Here is a 20,870-nt window from a genome sequence, read left to right on the forward strand (position 1 = left end):
CTATATACTTATTAAAGAATACAGCTCTCTCAATGAAAAAATAATGAACCTGTGTATAACAGGCTACAAATATAGATTAATAAATCTGTTTCTTCGAGAAGAAGGGATGGTCACATCCATCATGTGATGTGAACAGTACTAAAAAGGCCAACACCAAATCATTTGCTCTACCAGTCTCTTCCTTGCCAAACAGTTTTAAATCACAACCCTCATAGAGAATAAGGGCAGGGACTTGTGACTGAGAATCTAACCTCTTATTTCTACTTCACTGTCATCCTGAGCAAAAACTAGCTCCTGGTAGATTTATAAATATGGCAGCCTAACTTTCAAAATCCCTTAGATTTCTGCCATTTTTTTTTTCCTAACCACCCCACCTTATGTAATTAATTGCCAAGCCTGGCAATTCTTCCTTCAAAACGTCCACCACATTTATTCCCCTTTCCATTTTCAATCCTGTCATTCTAGATCAGACCCTTACTTCCTATCATCTACAATGGTATTTTTCCAAATTATTAAAACCATCTTACCATAAGAGAAATAATTTAAGTGTTGATCCAATACAAATGCACACTTCTATGTATTTATGACTGAGGCCAAATCTTAATGAAATAATACTTTCTCTTCCTAAGAGCAATTAACCCCAATATTGTTTAAAACCTTTGGTTTCATCTCTCACAGTATTAGTTTCATGACTCATTGGTGGGTTACAACTTAACAGTGTGAGTAACTCTGACCATCACAAATGCTTCCTTAATGCCTCCACTCTCTCCTGGCTCCTGTGCTTTCTATTCATTTCCACCAAATTAAATATTTTTAAAGCTCCATTCTAATCAAGTCTATTTCCTTTCCAGCATTCTTTATGGACTCCTCTAAAAATCTCAAGAAGAAAGTCTAAATCTTTAGCTCAGTGGTTAAAGCTTCACCAAACTTGAGCCTAGCATAACCACAGCCAAACATATTACTTCAACTATAGACAAACTGAACAACCCTGAATACAACTTGTGATTTCCTGATTCTTTTCAGGCTAAATTCTGTCCTTCCAGTCCTTTGTTATGCCTATGAAAATCCTATTCCATTCATTCAATCTGTATATATTTAGTAAGCAACTATATGTTCTTGGCACAGATGGAGGTAAGGAGTCCATTCATTCAGAGCTTATATCCTGGTACTACAAATGTGAAAGTACTGACAAATATGAAACAGTTATGAAAGGAAAAATAGAGTGTTACTAGATCATGTACTAGAAAGAATTCACCTAGTTAACAGGAACAGGGGAGTCTCCCAGAAAAAGAACTATTTAATCTAAGTACCAAAGGATAAAAAGGAGCTCCCAAGTAAAAAAAAAAAAAAAAAAATATGGGGTAAAAATATTCTCTTTGGGAAAAAAAANAAAAATATGAGGGTAAATGGTTCTCATGTGGAGAAACAGCATGCTCAAGGCCATGAAGAAAGAAACTGTATGGCAATCTAAAATAAATGGAAGATGACCAGTTTCACATAGCAGAGACAATGCAAGGCAGAGTGATCTGTGAGCGGGGGATTAAAGACAACAGCTGATTGTGACTGGCATTATATCCCAGGTCAAATGTTCGTATAATATTTATCCTATGTCTACCATACACCAAATAATTGAGCATTTAAGAATATTTAAGGCATGTTTTCTTGCCCTCTAGGAACTCACATTCTTCTGTGGAGACTGACAGGTAAACTGTAGTGGGAGAAGAGCCAAACTAGATATATGATCAAGTAATTCTCAAGAAAGGTTAAACTTTTCTGAGAAATTGGGAAAAGTCTTCTAGAGAAAGTAATACCTGAACAGGAATTTGAAACATGAATATTAGTTGCCAAGCTAACAGTGGCTTATCAGGCAAGGGACTAGGATATGCAAAATAACAGGGGCATAGAAATCATGACTTTTCCATGAAAGCCCTACTTAATAGCCCAGAGAAGAAAGTGTTCTCGTGCTCCTCAGAATTCAGGGCCCCTTCACCATAATGGAGCTAGTCCACAGGACAATAAGGAACTTAACAGAAAATGCTTCATCCTTTTTTTAAATCACCAAGGGAACTTATCATAGTACTTTGCTTATGGAAAGCACTCAGTATGAGTAAATATGTATTTCTAGAATAAACTATCTACTGAATTAAAATTAACTAAGGGATTCATTATGTACAGAAGAAGGAAGAGAAGAAGCATACTTGAATATAATTTTCAGGAGCTGGGAAGGAGATTACCAAGAAGGAAGGGCTGGATAGTGAAATCCCTGTAACTCTAAAAGTTCAAATTGTAGAGGAAGGGCTCCAAACTGAGGTGCCTTGACCTCCCTTGTACAAGAAGGAACAAAAATGTGTGAGAATGTCACAAGGCAAAAAGTACTCAGCATTAAAAATGTGTAAAATTTAAAAAAATTTTTTTTCTTTGTTTTGTGTTTCTGTGTGTGTGTATGTGTGAGAGAGAGACAGAGACAGAGAGAGCACGCTCATGCTCAGGGGGAAGGGCAGAGAAAGAGGGAGAGAGGGAGAGAGAGAATCCCAAGCAGACTCCATGCTGTTAATGCAGAGCTGAATACATAAGATCATGACCTGAGCCAAAATCAAGAGTCAGACAGATGCTTAACCAACTGAGCCACCCAGATGCCCCTGAAAAAAATTTATTGTTTAAAAAAAAAACAACAGTCTATCTACAAACATTGAGATAATCAAGGATTTGACAGAGCTGTTAATGATTTCAGGCAGAGAACAGAGAATTTAATAGTTCATCTCTTCTTCTCTTTCCCTTATCTGAGCCTTGAGTTTTAAGAAATAATTTAAATAAACTTTGAAATGTTCTTGTAGACATTACTAAACTCTGTCCATATCAATGAATTCCGATGACATCATTGTTTCCATGGTAACTAATGTACTTCAGAAGGGGAAAAAACAGAAAGCAAGACTAAAAATCAGGCAAAAATGAAATAAAGGAGCATAAACAAAGCATAACATTTCTCCTTTGCATTTATGGAACACTTTCTTATTTCAGATGCTTTACGATTACTTAGACTCCAAGGCTCTTAAATGCCAGCAGTATCTCAGCGGTCATCAAATCTACCTCCCGCTCATAACCATGGTTCTGTTTATAATATAGCTGCACCATGGTTGTCCAAGTGTTTACAGAGCTCATTGCTGGGAAGTTCTCATTCATTCACTTGCAAAGATTACTGAGCACCTATCTTGTTCTGATGTGATTAAGATATTCTTCCTCCTTTAAAAATTTTTCTTGTTTAGGAGCACCTGGGTGGCTCAGTTGGTTAAGTGTCCGACTTCAGTTCAGGTCATGATCTCACAGTTCGTGGGTTCAATCCCACGTCGGGCTCTGGGCTGACTGCCAGCTCAGAGCCTGGAGTCTGGTTCGGATTCTGTGTCTCCCTCTCTCTCTGACCCTCCCCTGCTCACGCTGTCTCTCTCTCAGAGAAATAAATAAAACATTAAAAAAAAATTTTTTTTTCTTGTTTAGAGGCAACTGAGTGGCTCAGTTAAGCACCTGACTCTTGATTTCGGCCCAGGTCATGATCTCACAGTTCATGAGTTCGAGCTCTACATCAGGCTCCACACTGACAATGAAGAGCCTGCTTGGGATTCTCTCTTTCTCCCTCTCTCTGTGCCCTACTCTGCTCTCTCTCTGCCTCTCTCTCTTTCTTTCAAAATAAATAAACATTACAATTTTTTTCTTGTTTAGAGGGCAAATAATTGAAACACAGGGGTGAAAAAGAGAGGGCTATTATAAAGAAACAGGATGATGTCAAAAAAGCCAACTTGGGGGGATTATGCATTTCCAATGACTTTTACTTTTATTCTACTTCAGCCCCACATACCTATGACCAACCACATCTGGGACCTCGTCATGACCCAGAATTGTTCCAACTCTGCAAGCTTAAACTCCAACATTAACTTTCTGATCACAAACAGCTCTTTCACTCCCTAACTAATCCTGCACTAGTCCTATGAGCTTTATGCAGCCCAAGATCCTGCAATTGAAATATTTCCTCACTGTATTTCCTTGCTTCTATTCTTCAGTGGCACCCATCAAGCAATAGCCTAACCTGGACTTAGTGACCATCCCTCTTCCCCACTGTTACATTCCATAGAACTCTATCCTACCCTTTGTTTTAGAGTGTTGAGAAAAATCTGTGGGAACAACTGAGACTGTTTGCCTCTTTACTTATAGGGCAATATATATGAAGTGCTGCAGGTAAGTGAAAATAACATAAAAAACTAAAGATACATATGCTAAATATGTGATTAGACCCCAATTTTGTCATTAGACCCCCTACTAGCAAAGTGTGTGTAAAACCTGCCCTGTAGCCAAAGTCCCATCAAGTGACAGCATAGTTGAAATAGCTGTACAAAATGATAACTTACAGGGTGGGAAATAAAAAGTGCTGCTTTCGGCTTTTTAAAAGACTTGTCCGTTAAGAATTTCCATGACGCTTTTGAGTAAAGTGGACGTAGGCCTCTACCCTTATCTTACAGAAGGAGAAGCTAAGCATTCCCTTACATGCTGACAGGATGACTATTATCCTAATTGAAGCGGCAGTAACAGACCACTGGTGCCATTACCTAATTTCTGCTATGAAGAAAGATTATGGATAACTTGTTTTCAGTTTTTGGTAAATAGCCCTCTCTCTAACTTCTTGCTGATTTATATTTTAAAAATCCCATACAGGTATTCTTATTTAGCGGGGTACCTGGGTGGCTCAGTCGGTTAAGTATCTGACTTTGGCTCAGGTCATGATTTCACAGTTTTGTGGGTTCTAGCCCAGCTTCGGATTCCGTGCTGGCAGCATGGAGCCTGCTTGGAATTTTCTCCCCCTCTCTCTGCCCCGCTCTCACTCTCTCTTTCTCTCTCTCAAAAATAGACAAATATATTTTTTGTTAGTATTCTTATTTAGTTATTTGGGTGGGTATTACTTGTACCTAGTTTATGTTGGAGGGCATAATAGGAAGTCACATTGCTCAAACTATATGCTTTATTGAGACATTTTTATGAGGTGTGCACTTGGTTACCAATGCTTTAAAATTTTTCCAAGTTAAAATTCACAACATAGGATGGCATAGGGTTCTTAACACTCATTTGTCCACATATAAAAGTTGGCTTTAAAACACTTTCTTAAAACAATGTTATGCCTTCTGTGGGAATGAATACTCTAAGATCACTCGGAAAGTAAGTATACAGGCATAATCCTTATCAGGCTCCTCAATTTTCATGAAACAATGTGAATCCAGTCCAGAGCTCCATGGCTTGTTAATGCATACAGCTCGGTACTAACTGGCAAGGGGGAAGAGGTACTTATCAAGGAGGATCATCTCAACTCCTCTACTCAACTACTTTATACTTTTCAGAAGCTCCCTTGAGAAAAGAACATTAAAGAAAGAGAGTCCACTCATGCTAGTACATCATTGGATCTGATGCCATGTTACAGTTTCACTGAGGTATTCAATGGAAGTTATGAGTTCTCTCCATACCAAAAAACAAACTCAAAGTGAACATACAATTTTGGGGGTGAGGAAAAGGATAAAGAATCATGAGACTCCTGAAGCTAATCCATGGGCTGAACCCTAAAAAACTCTGCCCTGTAAGATCTAAAATCTACCCTTAAATTAATCAAGGCCATCTGATAGCCCTATAGATGGAGGCATCATGATGGCTTTCTACAAAAATGCTTGTTTTAAACTGTATTCTGGCACAAGTCTACTTGCTTTTGCTGATGCACACTATGAGTAAAAACCTTCTATTTATGTTTTTTGTTTGTTTGTTTACTTAAATTTATTTATTTTGAGAGAAAGAAAGCACAAGCGGGGGAGGGGCAGAGAGAGGAAGAGACAGAGAATCCCAAGCAGGCTTCATGCTGTCAGAGCAGGTCCTGACTGAGGGCTTGAACTCATGAGCTGTGACATCATGACCTGAGCCGAAATCAAGAGTTGGACCCTTAACCAAGTGAGCCTCCCAGATGCCCCTATTTATGGTTTTTAAAAAAAGGTAATGAGAGTGGGTTCATTATATAAAGGGTTTCTTTTTTCTGAGAACCTAGGAGAGATTTATGCCTCTTTGGTCTCGGCTCTCTTTCCCTTGAACATCAAGCTCTTTCTATCCTCATGGAAACGGACAGTTTTATAAAAACCCTATGTGGCTGCTGGAAAATTCATGGCAAACTTCTTGCATGTATTTAAGTCCCTTAATGGCATGCAGTTTGTTTACAGATTCACTTATAACCCTCATTTTAATAGTCCTTTGTCTTAATATTGTATTAACTTGTTTTATTTTGTCATATTGTATAGAAAATCTGCAAATACATTTTAGAAGGCAGTGAGCTATGGATAAGTTAAATTGGTAACAGAAGGAAAAAAGTCACCTTTTCCACCTGTCTTCCCACCAGAGCTCTATTCAAGTGTATCTACCTAAACCCTCAGGTAGGCTTTTTTTTTTGGTCAATAATAGCTTTGAGTATTTGGAAGGGTGGTATTTATTCACAAAACTCATACCTGAAGGATGTTTTAGAATTCTTTTTCAAAAATATTTTAGTACAATTAGAATCTTTCTTGATTAATACAATGTGCATATACATTTGCACCTATATGTGTGTTGTTACAGTAACCATAAAGACGAAGTAGGGTTTTCATAAAGATTTCTGTAGAGAACTAAATTAAAATTTGGGCTGTTATTTCTCAATGACTTGGTTCTTCAGTTAGAGTGTCTCATAACAAAGTTATACATGCTTACAGGCACATGGACTTTACGAAACATCTCAGCACCCTTGTGTGCATCCATCAGTGCGATGTCCTGGGGTGTGGAGACAATCACAGCACCTAACCATGAGGAAACAAGACAAGAGAAAGCAAGATGATGCCAGCATTTAATGCTTTATGGAAAGACTGCTTCTAAAAGTATGTTGCTTACATGCTAAACGAATCTACTACATTAACTAGGTAATTTGTATAAATTTTACATACTCAAATGGGAAAGATGAGGAAATATATTCTTTGCTCTTGCCTATTTTTGACTACTCACTTTTAAAATAACAACTGCCTGGGGGTGTCTGCTCAGCTAACTGAGCATTCAACTCTTAATTTTGTCTCAGGTCATGATCTCAGGATTGTGGAATTGAGTGGGCTCAGTGCTAAGTGTGGAGCCTGCTTAAGATTATCTCTCTCTATCTCCCTCTTCCCCTCTCCCCTGTTCATGTTCTCTCTCTCTTTCTTTAAAATAAAAAACAAAACAAACAAAAGAACCCCCTGACTGACCAGTGATTCAAAATCACAGCCTTATCACTAGAACTTTCTTCCCATTCAGACAGTGGGCTAGTTAGAAGATGCACAAGGCAGGACCTACTTTCAAGAAGCTAATAGTCTACTTGGAAAAAAACAAAAAATTAAGGATTATAACACAATGTACTAAGCACTGTAACAGAGATAGGCTTCCTTGATATGATGGGAGTTGTAAAGGAGAAATAGAGGAAAGAAAACTAATTCAATCTAGGGATCAGGATAGTGAAAAAGCAGGAGGTAAGGAGAATCAGTAGGGGAAAGGTTTCAGAAAGAGGTGATTCCTAAGTTGAGTCCTTAAAATTTGTATTATAGAAAACTCGCTAGTATGGAATGCACTGTAAGGAACAGTTTCCTGGGAGTAAAACTAGGGGCTGTGGTAGAAACTGAGATGCAAAATAGTGGTGGCCTAAATGAAGACAGCACAAAAGTAGGTACAGACAGAAGCTTTCCTGGGTCTCTACTATTACCCTGAAGAAACCAGATGGTTCTATGGTGTAATTTTTTCTTTAAGTGGAAACACCAGAGGCCTGGTTATGGTTTGTAGTTTGTGATATCTTAAATTTCGTGGGTTCTTCTAGATGATAACCTGAATAATACATAACATAAGCATATTCTACATTACCTGGATGACCATTATGTTATAACTAATACATATTGACATGACCTTTCAGAACCGTAAGCCATCAAATTGGCACCAAGGGGTTAGTACTTCATCATAACTAATGAGAAAAGAGGTAGAATCAACAATAATGGATTATACCAAATGAACATCAAATGATACAACAAAGTATTGTCTGAAGGGACATTGTGAAGAGGTCAAAATAAAGACAAGTGGCAGGAAACCAAGTTCTCACAAAGCACGTGGCAATACAGGCATATCAAAGTCAAAAGAACTATGCTAGAAGGGTTAGCTACAAATTCATCTTGCAATCGATATTTTCATTTTAGCAAAAAACAAAGAAACAAACACTTCTTTCACATTAATGTCAATAATTCAAATTTTATTGATTTTTAAAATTTTGCTTATATTTAACCTGTAATTTTTTTTAGTTTTAAAAAATTATATAAGTGCTATAAGTTTAAGAAATTTATATTTATACTATATTTATACTTTGTTAAGTAGTCCTATAATAAAAATAAGTCAATATGGGGTATGGGTCAGATTAGAAGGAGGGCTTATTCAACAGTCAAGTTTGAAAAACCCTAGCATTAGAATTCAAACAAAAGAATTCAAATTTTTATTCAATAGCCAACTTCCTGTGGAAATGGTGTAATAACAATCTGAGATTTAGTTTCCTCATCTGCAAAATGGCACAGTGATACTAGGTAATAGACTAATGTACCTAAGATGCCTGACATGATGCCTGGACAGAGGGTAAACATTCAATAAAAGGAACCTGCTGTTGTTGATGTTCATATTATCACATTATCTTTATCACTGTTATTAATAAAATGTCTTTGACATTGCTGGGAAGGTCTTTTTTATATGTGCCGTCAGACAGCTCATCCTACTTTTCAAATTCCTCCATGGATTACTACATCCTTCTATTTTTATTTGCTCTGCTCAAGGAACAAAAAACTAGTTGACCATCCTCTTTCTTGTCTTTAAAAGACTGACAGAAATCACATCTCTGTAGAAATTATCTTCTAACTCCATAGATCCAATATGTGCCCACAATTTGCCACCTTCTAGGTACTATTATCAATCTATTGCATTGTTTTCTCATATCCAGGCATTTAGAAGGAATTTGATTCCAGTTCTGTCCCCATCTAGTTGTGTGACGGACTTTTGGCAAGTAACTCAGAATCACTCTAGGTCTCAGTTTCCTTAGCTGTAAAATTAATGCAAGGACTAGACAGTCTCCAAGGTTTCAGCTATCTCTGATTATATGCCTTAGCATGTAATCAGAGGATTAACCTCAAATTTCCAAAACCACTCCTGTTCAATCTTACTGCTCAGTAAACCTATTTAAGTAAATGTGAAATGCTACCCTCCTTGAAGAATAATGGCCCCTCAATCTCAGAGTCATTCTCTTCACATGTAAATAAAAACTCTTTGGCTATTTTCTCCTAATTCTCTTTTAATTGTATACCCCTATATAAGGGGTTTTCTATTACTTTAGCCCTAAAAGGTGCTTTTAGCTTTCATATAATATAATCATTTTATTATTTTAAATAGCCTATGTCTATTTGTATTACCACTATATAATATAATTTCATGTGTACTTATGATTTTTCTCATTTTTGAATCAAATAAAACTGACACAAAACCTTGCACAAAATAGGCACTTAACAAAAAATAGTTCATTTAAACAATTTTGCTGTATTTTCAAATCATCTATCCTAGACTACTGCTGCATGAACTCTTAGTTGGTAACTCCTTGAACTAGGAGTCAAGAGCTCTGGATTCTGGTGGTGTTTACTATGTTTTTGTAACTATACATCCTTGAATAACTCACTAAATCTCAATGAACTCTTCTGTAAAATACTCTATTTCTATTGTTCCTATTTAACTTAAACAGATGTTCCACTAAAAAAAAAGAATGTAAAAGTGTTATAAAAATGTTTGGTGACATTATTTTGACAACTATAAGATCCTAGAGAGATGGATTCAAAAAGGATTAGGTTTTCTCTGTGCTTAACCCTAGCACAGTATCATAAAAAACCATCCACACCACCTGAGTTCCTTTGTAATCTAAATAGTACCATTCATACATCAATTAATAACTTTTTGACAATGATGATGATCGTCTTCTATGTTCCATCAAGTGGTTACAAAACATAAACAATCCATTGGAATTACCAGCCACATTTATAAAAAATGTTTTGGTGTAAGAGTTTTTTTGCCAAAGTACATGTTCTTAAATAATTAAGTTCTAATCACGATGCAATCAGTCTTTAGGACACTGCTGAGAGAAAAATTTCTAGCCTTTTTTTTAAATTTTATTTATTTCTGAGAGAGAGAGACTATGTGAGCAGGGGCAGGTCAGAGAGAGAAGGAGACACAGAATCCGAAACAGGCTCCAGGCTCTGAGCTAGCCATCAGCACAGAGCCCGACATGGGGCTCGAACCCACGAACCATGAGATCATGACCTGAGCTGAAGTCGGACGCTTAACCAACTGAGCCACCCAGGCGCCCCAGCCTTCTTTAAAGAATACAAAAACATAACTGGCTCACACATAAACCACTACTTCTTGGGGTGTCTGGCTGGCTGAGTCAGAGGAGTGTGCGATTTCAGGGTAGTGGGTTCCAGCCTTATGTTGGGTGTAGAGATTGCTTACTTACATATATACATAAAGATCACTACTTCTTTTGTTGTACCACATTTTAACACAGTAAAATTAAATTTAATCATTACTTATCAATCTGTGCATCACAACCTAGATTTTTAAATTTTAAAGGAATTAACTTTTTTCTTGTTACTATATCTCTTTTCTTAAAATATGGTCTTCATATCTGGTATTACATTTTATCTTTATGAGGTCTTGGCTGCCTATCTAATAAATTTTCATTTTTCTCAGGGTTCTTGGAACACGAGCCAATATGAACTAGCCCTAATTTTTTTCCTTTAAAACCTTCACTGATGATGTCACTTCACTTTTTTCTTTTTAAAAAAACTTTTTAAAAACTTAATCCAAGTTAGTTAGCATATAGTGCAACAATGATTTCAGAGTAGATTCCTTAATGCTCCTTACCCATTTAACCCATCTCCCCCTCCCACAACCCCATCCAGTAACCCTCTGTTTGTTCTCCATATTTAAGAGTCTCTTCTGCTTTGTCCCCTTCCCTGTTTTTATATTATTTTTGCTTCCCTTCCCTTATGTTCATCTGTTCTGTGTCTTAAAGTCCTCATATGAGTGAAGTCATATATTTGTCTTTCTCTAATTTCACTTAGCATACTAATCTCTAGTTCCATCCATGTAGTTACAAATGGCAAGATTTCATTCTTTTTGACTGCTGTGTAATACTCCAGTGTGTGCGTGTGTGTGTGTGTGTGTGTGTGTGTGTGTGTGTGTATACATCACATCTTCTTTATCCATTCATCCATCTATGGACATATGGGCTCTTTCCATACTTCACTATTGTTAGTAGTGCTGCTATAAACACTGGGGTGCATGTGCCCCTTCAAAACAGCACACCTGTATCCCTTGCATAAATTCCTACTAGTGCCATTGCTAGGTCGTAGGATAGTTCTATTTTTAATTTTTTGAGGAAGCCCCATAGTGTTTTCCAGAGTGGCTGCACCAGTTTGCATTCCCACCAGCAGTGCAAAAGAGATCCTCTTTCTCCGCATCCTCATCAACATCTGTTGTTGCATGAGTTGTTAATGTTAGCCATTCTGACTGGTGTGAGCTGGTATCTCATTGTGCTTTTGATTTGTATTTCCCTGATGATGAATGATGTGGTGCATTTTTTCATGTGCTGGCTGGCCATCTGGATGTCTTCTTTGGAGAAGTGTCTATTCATATCTTTTGTCCGTTTCTTCACTGGATTATTTATTTTTTGGGTGTTGAGTTTGATAAGTTCTTTATATATTTTGGATACTAACCCTTTATCTGATATGCCATTTGCAAATATCTTCTCTCATTCCATTGGTTGGTTGCCTTTTAGTTTTGCTGATTGCTTCCTTTGCTGTGCAGAAGCTTTTTATTTTTATGAGGTCCCAATAGTTCATTTTTGCTTTTGTTTCCCTTGCCTCCGGAGACGTGTGGAGTAAAAAGTTGCTGCAGCCAACGTCAGAGAGGTTCTTGCCTGCTTTCTCCTCGAGGATTTTGATGGCTTCCTATCTTACACTTAGGTCTTTAATCCATTTTGAGTTTATTTTTGTGTATGGTGTAAGAGAGTGGTCCAGGTTCATTTTTCTGCATGTCACTGTCCAGTTTTCCTAGCACCATTTGCTGAAGACACTGTCTTTATGCCATTGAATATTCCTTCCGGCTTTGTCAAAGATGAGCTGGCCATATGTTTTTGTGGGTGCATGTCTGGGTTCTCTATTCTGTTCGACTAATCTGAGTGTCTGTTCTTGTGCCAGTACCATATTGTCTTGATGATTATAGCTTTGTAATATAGCTTGAACTCTGGAATTGTGATACCTACTTCTTTGGTTATCTTTTTCAAGATTGCTTTGGCTAATTGGGGTCTTTTCTGGTTCCATACAAATTTTAGGATGGTTTGTTCTAACTCTGTGAAGAATGCAGGTGTTATTTTGATAGGTATTGAATTGAATACATAGATTGCTTTGGGTAGTATTGACATTTTAACAAGATTTGTTCTTCCTATCCAGGAACATGGAATATTTTTCCTTTTTTTGTGTGTGTGTGTTTTCTTCAGTTTCCTTCATAAGCTTTCTATAGTTTTCAGTGTATAGATTTTTCACCTCTTTGGTTAGGTCTATTCCTAGATGTTTTATGGTTTTTGATGCAATTGTAGTCACTTCACTTTTCTGATGGAGGGTTTGTTCGGAAACTTGTGCTCCCTCTACTGACCACAAGGAAGGTCAGTAGCAACAAAGAGAATGTTCAGTTTTCAATAAATGGAGTTATTGTCTGAGGGTAAAAATATATTATCATAAAGCCCTTTTCTCAAGAATTCCATAGAGAATTTTCTATCCATTTTCTAGAGTAGATATCTAAGTAACTTTCCAAGTTGTAACTTTCCAAGTTGTAATCTTTTTAAAAGGCTTTTTAACAGCTGAGATTTACTATAAAAAATTGTTTGACAGGTTCTGGTAAATATGTAAACATTCTAAACAATAATTACTTAGAGTAATGTTTTAATTGCTAATTCTCATAACTATTAAGAGAAAAATCTAGAACTGTCTATCTGAATTTGGGTCAGAGTTCAGAGTAGTTAAACATTTAAAACAGATTATTCTAGATGTTAGGCTGATTATAAGTACACCAGGGTAGAACTAGTCAACTATGCCATTATAAGTCTCAGGGCATAAATTATATCTAATTCCCATGCTTTATTGTGAACTTCAGTATTGGAACCTAATATGTACAACAAAAATTGTTCATAATTATATTTAGATGAGTAATTCCATACCTTACAACTCTGTTGAGTACATCAATATAAAGTCAACTAGGACTTAAAAGAACAAATTAAATGCTATTCTTTTTTTCTTAGTTTTTAAAATTAAGTTTATTTATCTTGAGAGAGAGAGAGAGAGAGAGAGAGAGAGAGAAAGGGGCAGAGAGAGAGGGAGAGAGAAAAAATCCCAAGAAAGCTCCACACTGCCAGTGCAGAGTCTCACATGGGGCTGAAACTCACAAACCCCCCATCTTTCTTTTCTGCACCTCCCAAGTTTCCTAATTTATCAAAATTATTTGTGGGGGGGTGCCTGGGTGGCTCAGTTGGTTGAGCCTCTGACTCTTGTTTTCTGCTCAGATCATGATCCCAGGGTCCTGAGATCAAGCCCTGTGTTGAGCTCTGCATGGAGCATGGAACCTACTTGGAATTCTCTCTTTCTCCCCTTCTATCCCCTCCTCTACTCACTCATGCTCTCTCTCTAAAATAATAATGATAATAATAATAATAATAATTTGCTGTAATATCAAGGAATGTCCACTAATAAACCCTTAGACTGTGTTTCAAAGGAAATATAAATTCTTTCATTAGTCACTGTTTTGGACTCCCTGCTCTATTCTAATAGAGTAGAAATTGACTACAGTCACAAGGGATATGCTTTATTAATTTAAAGATCAATCATGATTTTGCTCACTTTAGAAATGAATTTTGAGAGGTGCCTGGGTGGCTGTCAGTTAAGCGTCCGACTTCAGATCAGTCATGACCTTGCAGTTCATGGGTTCCATCCCTGCAATGGGCTCTGTGCTGACAGCTCATAGCTTGGATCCTGCTTAAGATTCTGTGTCTCCCTCTCTCTCTTCCCACCGCCCCTCTTGCTCTGTCTCTCTCAAAATAAAAAGAAAAGAAATGAATTTTGATACAGGAAATTATGTTAATGACTACCAAAAAGAAATATAAAAACACAATAATTAGTGGAAACCACAGTAGTTCAAAATCAGTGGTGAGAAAGAGAATGTCCACTTTGGAACTTTAATAAGAATTCAAGTTCATCAAAGGAATCTATATGTATGTCTGCTTTTAGGAACAAAGACTGGCCCTTCAATAATGGAGTCAACAGGGAATGGGCTTCCAATCATCTTACCTTCATGATATTAATAAAGAATTCACCATCCAGACTGCTGGTCACTAAGGAACCCCGCAGGACAAGTGAGATTTTCAGAGATTTTTAAAGAGCTTGAGCTGGAAACAAACAGCTCACACTCTTCACTCACACTCGCTTGCTCTCTTATTCTCTTCCTCACCTCACTTCTGATGTTTCCAGTAAAGTTAGGACAAAATCATTGCTTCTTTCCAGTCTTGACTCCATCTCTAATGCTTATCAGTAAACATTCTGGGGAGCCCACTTGTACATATATGTCTCTGCAACTCAGAAAGAAAACTCTCTTCCTCTTCTGTGTGAGCCTGTTCGTGTTGCACTCTTAGAATGAATATTTTGCATTTCAAATTCTGTTAGATACATGTATAGCTCAGCCTGCCCATGCTCACAGTGAGCAACCACCAAAGGCTTTTTGTTTAATAATGAAACACATCCCTTTTTATACATATTCTTTCTCTAATATAAACTCTAGAGAGGAGAATTATTACTCCCTGATTACTCTAACTTTATTGAACCAAGTATATTCAGGAAATAGAGACCGAGACTTTATGTGGAAAAGCTTTGCTCCACTTCCAAATACTATTATACTTAAGATGTGAAGATATTCTTCAGAGCTAAACTTAAGATTCTGATCAAATTCTAAAATTTATGATTAAGTGCAAAACTTTTTAAATCATAGACTGTGGGACTTGTAATTGTTCTTATATATAAATGCTTAATGAATTTAAAAGTAGGTTTCAACATGAATCTGACTACCATTGGCCATTATACTACTCATCGACCTTTAAGACATTAAGAAATTTTAGCTGTTAGGCATATATCACGAAGGAAGTGACCTGAAATTTTTTTTTTTTTTTGGTTCCTTTTGAGGGAGAGACAGCACAAGCCCAGGGAGCGGCGGGGGGGCGGGGAGGGAGAATCCCAAGCAGGCTCCACAATGCCAGCACAGAGTCTGAAATGGGGCTTGAACTCACATCCAAGAGATCACGACCTGAGCCAAAACCAAGAGTCAGTTACTTAACCAAGTGAACAACCCAGGCACCCCAGAAGTGCCCAGAAATTCTTAAACAACGAAACTGAATGAACTACCTCAGAAGCTTCTCTTTCAAACACAAGATAAATGATCAAGGAATTCAAGCATTAGATAGGTTGATGGAGACCAAGTGATTCTGAAAGCTGATTATATAACAATCATCTGATGAAGGTTTTTAAATCCTGGGTCTTTCCATGTCATAATTCAGAACTTGTTAATTCTCATGCTTTTTCTTTGAACTGTTAAATGACTTAACTTGAACTTATAATATATGTTAATGTAAACACAAGATTCTAAAATATATATATATATATTTGAAATTTAGATTGGAAACACTATTGTTCATAACCAATGGTATTATATTTAATTTTATAATTTGATTCCCAGTGTAACAAGGACTGCCATTTCAGACTGAGTACTAGGAATGCCCTAAATAATAACACCCTGGAATACAGTTTTTAGTCTTTAACACCTGGCTATAATTTGTATAAAAACAAAACAAATTTATTTTGAAAACAAATTTTTATAATTTGATAAATAAAACAATAATTCTCTTCTACATCACACAATTCTTGACAAATATCCATTAATTATAACTCTGCTCAATATTTGCATGGAAACACAGTACTCATGGAAGAAGTCCAAAACTGATGGTCTCCTTCAAACTTCCATTCTGCAAATTGAAAACATAAATGAAGACGTAATATCTCTGAATATTAGAAATAGCCATGACCTCAGTCTTCCACCTGTAAAGTATAAGCATGTTTCTAGCTTTATGGTTTGGGGTCATTATAAACTGTCAAACTATAGGGGAAGCAAAGCACTAAAATCCAAAAGAGCCAAATGTTTTCCCTTGAATTTTCAATGGTTTTCCAAAGGATTGAAACTGGATATTTAAAGAATAAGTCTTTTAAATTTGAAAATAATTAAGAAGGGAAAAAATAGTTATTTAAAAAAAAATAAAGACTTTATTAGGGTTATCTTTTCCTTTGAGATAGTAAATACCAAGTAAACAAGGAAACTATTTCAAGTGATGGCCTAAGGTAATTTATTTATGTAACAATAGCAACAGTAAGTTTCTGATCCTCCAAACCCCCATAGGTTTTCATATTATCAAACCTACTGTCCAAATTAGCAATCAAATAGTGTTACCATAAAACAGATCATTGATTAGACCAAACAAACTGCTGGTGGAGGGGAAAACACTAGTGTGGACGTGTACAGCTTTTTCTCATGTGTCTTTGATGGGTGAATAGTTCAGTTCAGTTATTTTGGCAACAGGCCCAATGCCTTTCACAAGCAATAAATGCCTTTCTCGTTAAGCAGTGATTGAAATATTAAGGTGGCTTAATTTAAAATTCCTACCTCATCTCATTTAAATGAGTAAGAGGCAGAAAGGCCTCTGGTCTTTCTTCTATCCACAGATTCCAGACAGAAAGGGTCCTAGACAGGAAGAAAGGGCATCACCTCATTTTTGTCATTTTTAGTCTGCCAGTGAGGCTTCTCTTGAGCTCAAGGATATTTAGTATATTATCTAGCTGACTACTCTGCCACATACAGAAACTCCCTCTCTAGGAAGGACCCATACTAGAACTATCTGGCTGTTTTCTGTGCCGCTTCTGCCCTTCCCTGAAAGAAAAAGAGAGAACAAAGAAGAGATCATGATGGCTCCCCTCTCAACTGCTCAATCTTTGTCCCTTCTACTATAAAAATAGTTTCCAAAAGTTTCACTCCTACATCAATTTTTAATTAATAAAGTAAAGGGTAACTTTTTATCATAACTCTATCCCATCAAAATAAATTCTTCCATCCATTACTCCCCACTATACAAAAGGCACTTCTATCACCACTTACCTACAAATAAATATTCTATTCATACACTCTATAACAGTACAATTTTACCTTGTGATAGTAATGTGATAGTATAGATTTTTACTACTTTGTACTACTAGTATCTGTATTGGCCTGTAGACTTGTAAAGGCCACAAATATTTGTTCTGTATTTCGTCTCCTACAAGCCACTAATTCACAATTATAAGGAGGATGACCAAGAGGAGAAGCTGTTCTAGTTATTTTCCACTTGCTGCAGTTCACTTCCTTCCCTTCACCAAGCTCTGCTTCATTCCCCGCCCAACTCTGTCCTGATCAGTGCCTGGGTAGCCAGCCTCTGTGGACTGTACCACCTGAGTTCCCTCACCCTCTGGCTTACAATAGGGATCTGCCAATATCCCTAGAAGGTACCAGTAGGATATAAGGCGCTGAGAGGAAAAAAAGATGGCAGTATTATTACCTACCTCATGAACCACACTCACTCCCTGCCTTGCAGCAGTTCTGGCCTTGGCTAAGTTCCTCTCTGGCCACAGCAGCCAACAGGCAGCCCCTCCTGCATGGCTCCAGCAGTCTCAAGGTTTTACTGACACAGTTCATTCCTAGGCCCCATTAGGCAGAGGAACAGCAATCATTTCCTACTGTCACTAGTTCCTGGGTACTTCAGCTCTCTGCCCCCACCTCTATTACCAGTCCCTTAATTAACTTCATTCTGTTAATTCCTTTTAAGGTTTCCTGTCAAGACCCTGACTCATATAGCTGTCTTAATAGAAATAACTTACTAAAACCCTCCAGTCTTTCCAAAAAGAAACTATGTTTCACATATTTCATGTGGAGCATCAATTCTTCACTTAATTCTTAGAGCTCAAATCAAATTAAGATAGTCTTCCTCCACCGCAGCAACTTCTTGCTTGACACATCCCCAAAAGCAAGGGAATCAAGAGCAAAAATAAATGATTGGGACCTCATCAAGATTAAAAGCTTCTGCACAGCAAAGGAAACAACCCACAAAACTAATAGGCNAAAAAAAAAGATAGTCTTCATATAGTCATGCAGAGGACTTCAGTTAAAGCAAAGAAGGAAAAAAGCAAAGGAAGAAAGAAAAAAATTAGGTAATATCTATTAGAATTCAAATACTCGCACAGTGCCTTTATTTTCAAAATGTTCAAGTAACTTATAATGCTCGTCAAAGAAATATTAATCCTCTTCTAATATGGAAGAGCAGATAAGTGCTCAAAATTCTCAAGAGCTCATCACTATGTCTTAAAAAACCCAGACATTAACCCTGGAATGCACCCAAATCAGTGTACGGCAACAACTAATTTACAAGCTAAACAAACAACAAGCAAAAACCCAGCAAAGTGTATCACTTGAAAAAGAAAAGAGGGAGTAAGAAAAATAAAACCGGCACTGACAACTCTGCCTTTTTCCCTTGGCAAGTTCAACAAGAGCAAATCCAAAGACTGTAATTGGTTATTTCTCATCCTTTATTCTGTCTCTTTTCCCTCTAGCAATTACTACAACTACTAGGTATTTGTAGTATGTAATGATTCAATAGCTCATGTAAGCTCAAATTTAAATCATTAGCCATTAATACTGCTGTCAACGTATTTATTACTGTTGTTGGTACACGAAACTTTTTTATTTTTTTGGTACACAACATTTTTAACACAAATAAGAGGATAACTTTTTTTCTTTAAAGTTTCTTTTTATAAAAAGCTTATCATCTATTTGATAGAACAAAAACAAAATGGAATGCATACAAAGAGTTGCTAATTAGCATTCAGAAAAAGGATCTTTTTGCTTATACAGGTCTGCCTCCATAAATTTTCCAAAAGGGTGTCTCTTTCCAAATATAAAATATTTCATTTCATTCTCAAGAATGGTTTAGAGATATGCAAAGTGGATACAAAGGCTCTTTCTAATTCACAACATCTCACCACCACCATCCCACCAAAAAACTCTTTTAAAGTGTTTAAGTAGTTTCTAAAAAGATATACATTTAGATGGAACTTTACATTATCTGTAGGCAGATACTCCACAGGTGAGGGTAAACAGAGAGGCAGTTGGCACCTTACCAAGCATCTTTGCAAGTAAATGCGAGAATTTATTATTGTCTTAGAATGGAGCAATGCTAGTTAGTCTCACTACTAGTTTAATACAGAGCCTGCATACAACCAAACAGCAAGTGTCCACATGCATACTATTTCCCAGACACCAAAACAAATACTAAAAGGTATTATCTGACCACAAAGATATTATATATAGAAGAGGAAAAAAAACAGCAGAAATAAATCCCTAAAATAAAAGCATGTTTCTTCCAAAAAAAAAAAAAGAGTGAAATAAAATGCATGTTTTTAATAAATACTCTTAAAACTTATACAAAAAACCACCTGGGTGAAAGCAGTAGGGGTGGAGGAGATCACAGGAGTGAGTTAGAAGGATGAGGAGAAAGAAAAAGAGGCACAAATCTGTTTACATAAACAGTGATAGCTAGTCAGCTAGCTTTGTTATTTACTCAGTCACTATTAACTGCAGAAGCTACTGCCCAAGTAGTAAGTACTGTGATGAACAGGAAAAAGTTCTTGCATTGAAGCAGCTTACATCCTATTTGAAAAGATAATATAGATACACAGATAAAGCACTCATTCCCTGATTCAACATTTCCTGAGTGGTTACAGGAAGGAACAGAGTTTGGCACTGTGAAAAATACAAAGATGAATGAAACAAATCCTTAGCCCTCCAGGGAGTAACAGTCTGGTACAGAAGATAACACAGTTATGCAGGCTATGAATGGAGAACATGAGAAGTGCTCTAGAAGTAGTCTAAATGAAATGCTATGTAAACTCCAAAGAGAGAGAAATGATTCCCAACTAGGGATATGAGAAAGATGACAGGGAGTAGACATTTGAAGTAAAGGGTATGCAGGATATGGTTACCCACTGACTAGAAAGAAAGATAGTCTAAGTGAGGGTCAAATATATATAAAGACAGCCTTTGTAAAGGGAGGAAAGAGAGGGCAGTGACTACATAACAGTTTTGGGAAGGGATTCCAGGTTATGTAAAGGAGTGTGGAAGGAAGGAGAAGGAAGTCAAATCACAGAGGGGCTAAAATGGGAGTCTAAAGAGCTTATATGGTTTATGGGATATGGGACATAAGAAAAGGTAGACTATAGAGTATCTTAAAAGAGTTCTAGTCAATGATAAGAGAAAAGGTAAATTTGGTTCATAATTAGACAAGAGATAATTTAGTTAGGCCTAGAAAGGCAGTATGAATCTGATAGCCTGTTCCAGATAATATAAACTGATGAAAGCCATGATTCAAGCCAGGCCAGCAGCACTTTGGTTGATACCCTTCCTGGGAGACAGCTCGGATATGTTAGCTATGAAATGATGCTGGCCTGAATAAAACCAAACCTCAGGAACTCATAAGCATTTAACACACACACACACACACACACAATCACAATCACAATCACATGTATCCCCCCACCTCCCACCCCACCCCCCGTTACATCCTT

The 20,870-nt window shown here is 36.9% G+C and overlaps 1 protein-coding gene across 2 annotated transcripts in view; it reads right to left on the bottom strand.

The window, feature by feature from the left end:
* The window catches only part of NUBPL (NUBP iron-sulfur cluster assembly factor, mitochondrial), a 211,598-nt gene that overhangs the window by 22,123 nt on the left and 168,605 nt on the right, over positions 1-20,870 (bottom strand). For both annotated transcript variants that reach the window (XM_077772734.1, XM_077772735.1), the window contains one exon: positions 6,757-6,842. In XM_077772734.1, the coding sequence (XP_077628860.1) occupies positions 6,757-6,842 (86 nt within the window). The remainder of the gene's footprint in view (positions 1-6,756; positions 6,843-20,870) is intronic.

The sequence above is a fragment of the Crocuta crocuta genome, unplaced genomic scaffold (assembly GCF_008692635.1).
Source record: "Crocuta crocuta isolate KB4526 unplaced genomic scaffold, BGI_CrCroc_1.0 scaffold116, whole genome shotgun sequence".
Classification (NCBI taxonomy): Eukaryota; Metazoa; Chordata; class Mammalia; order Carnivora; family Hyaenidae; genus Crocuta; species Crocuta crocuta.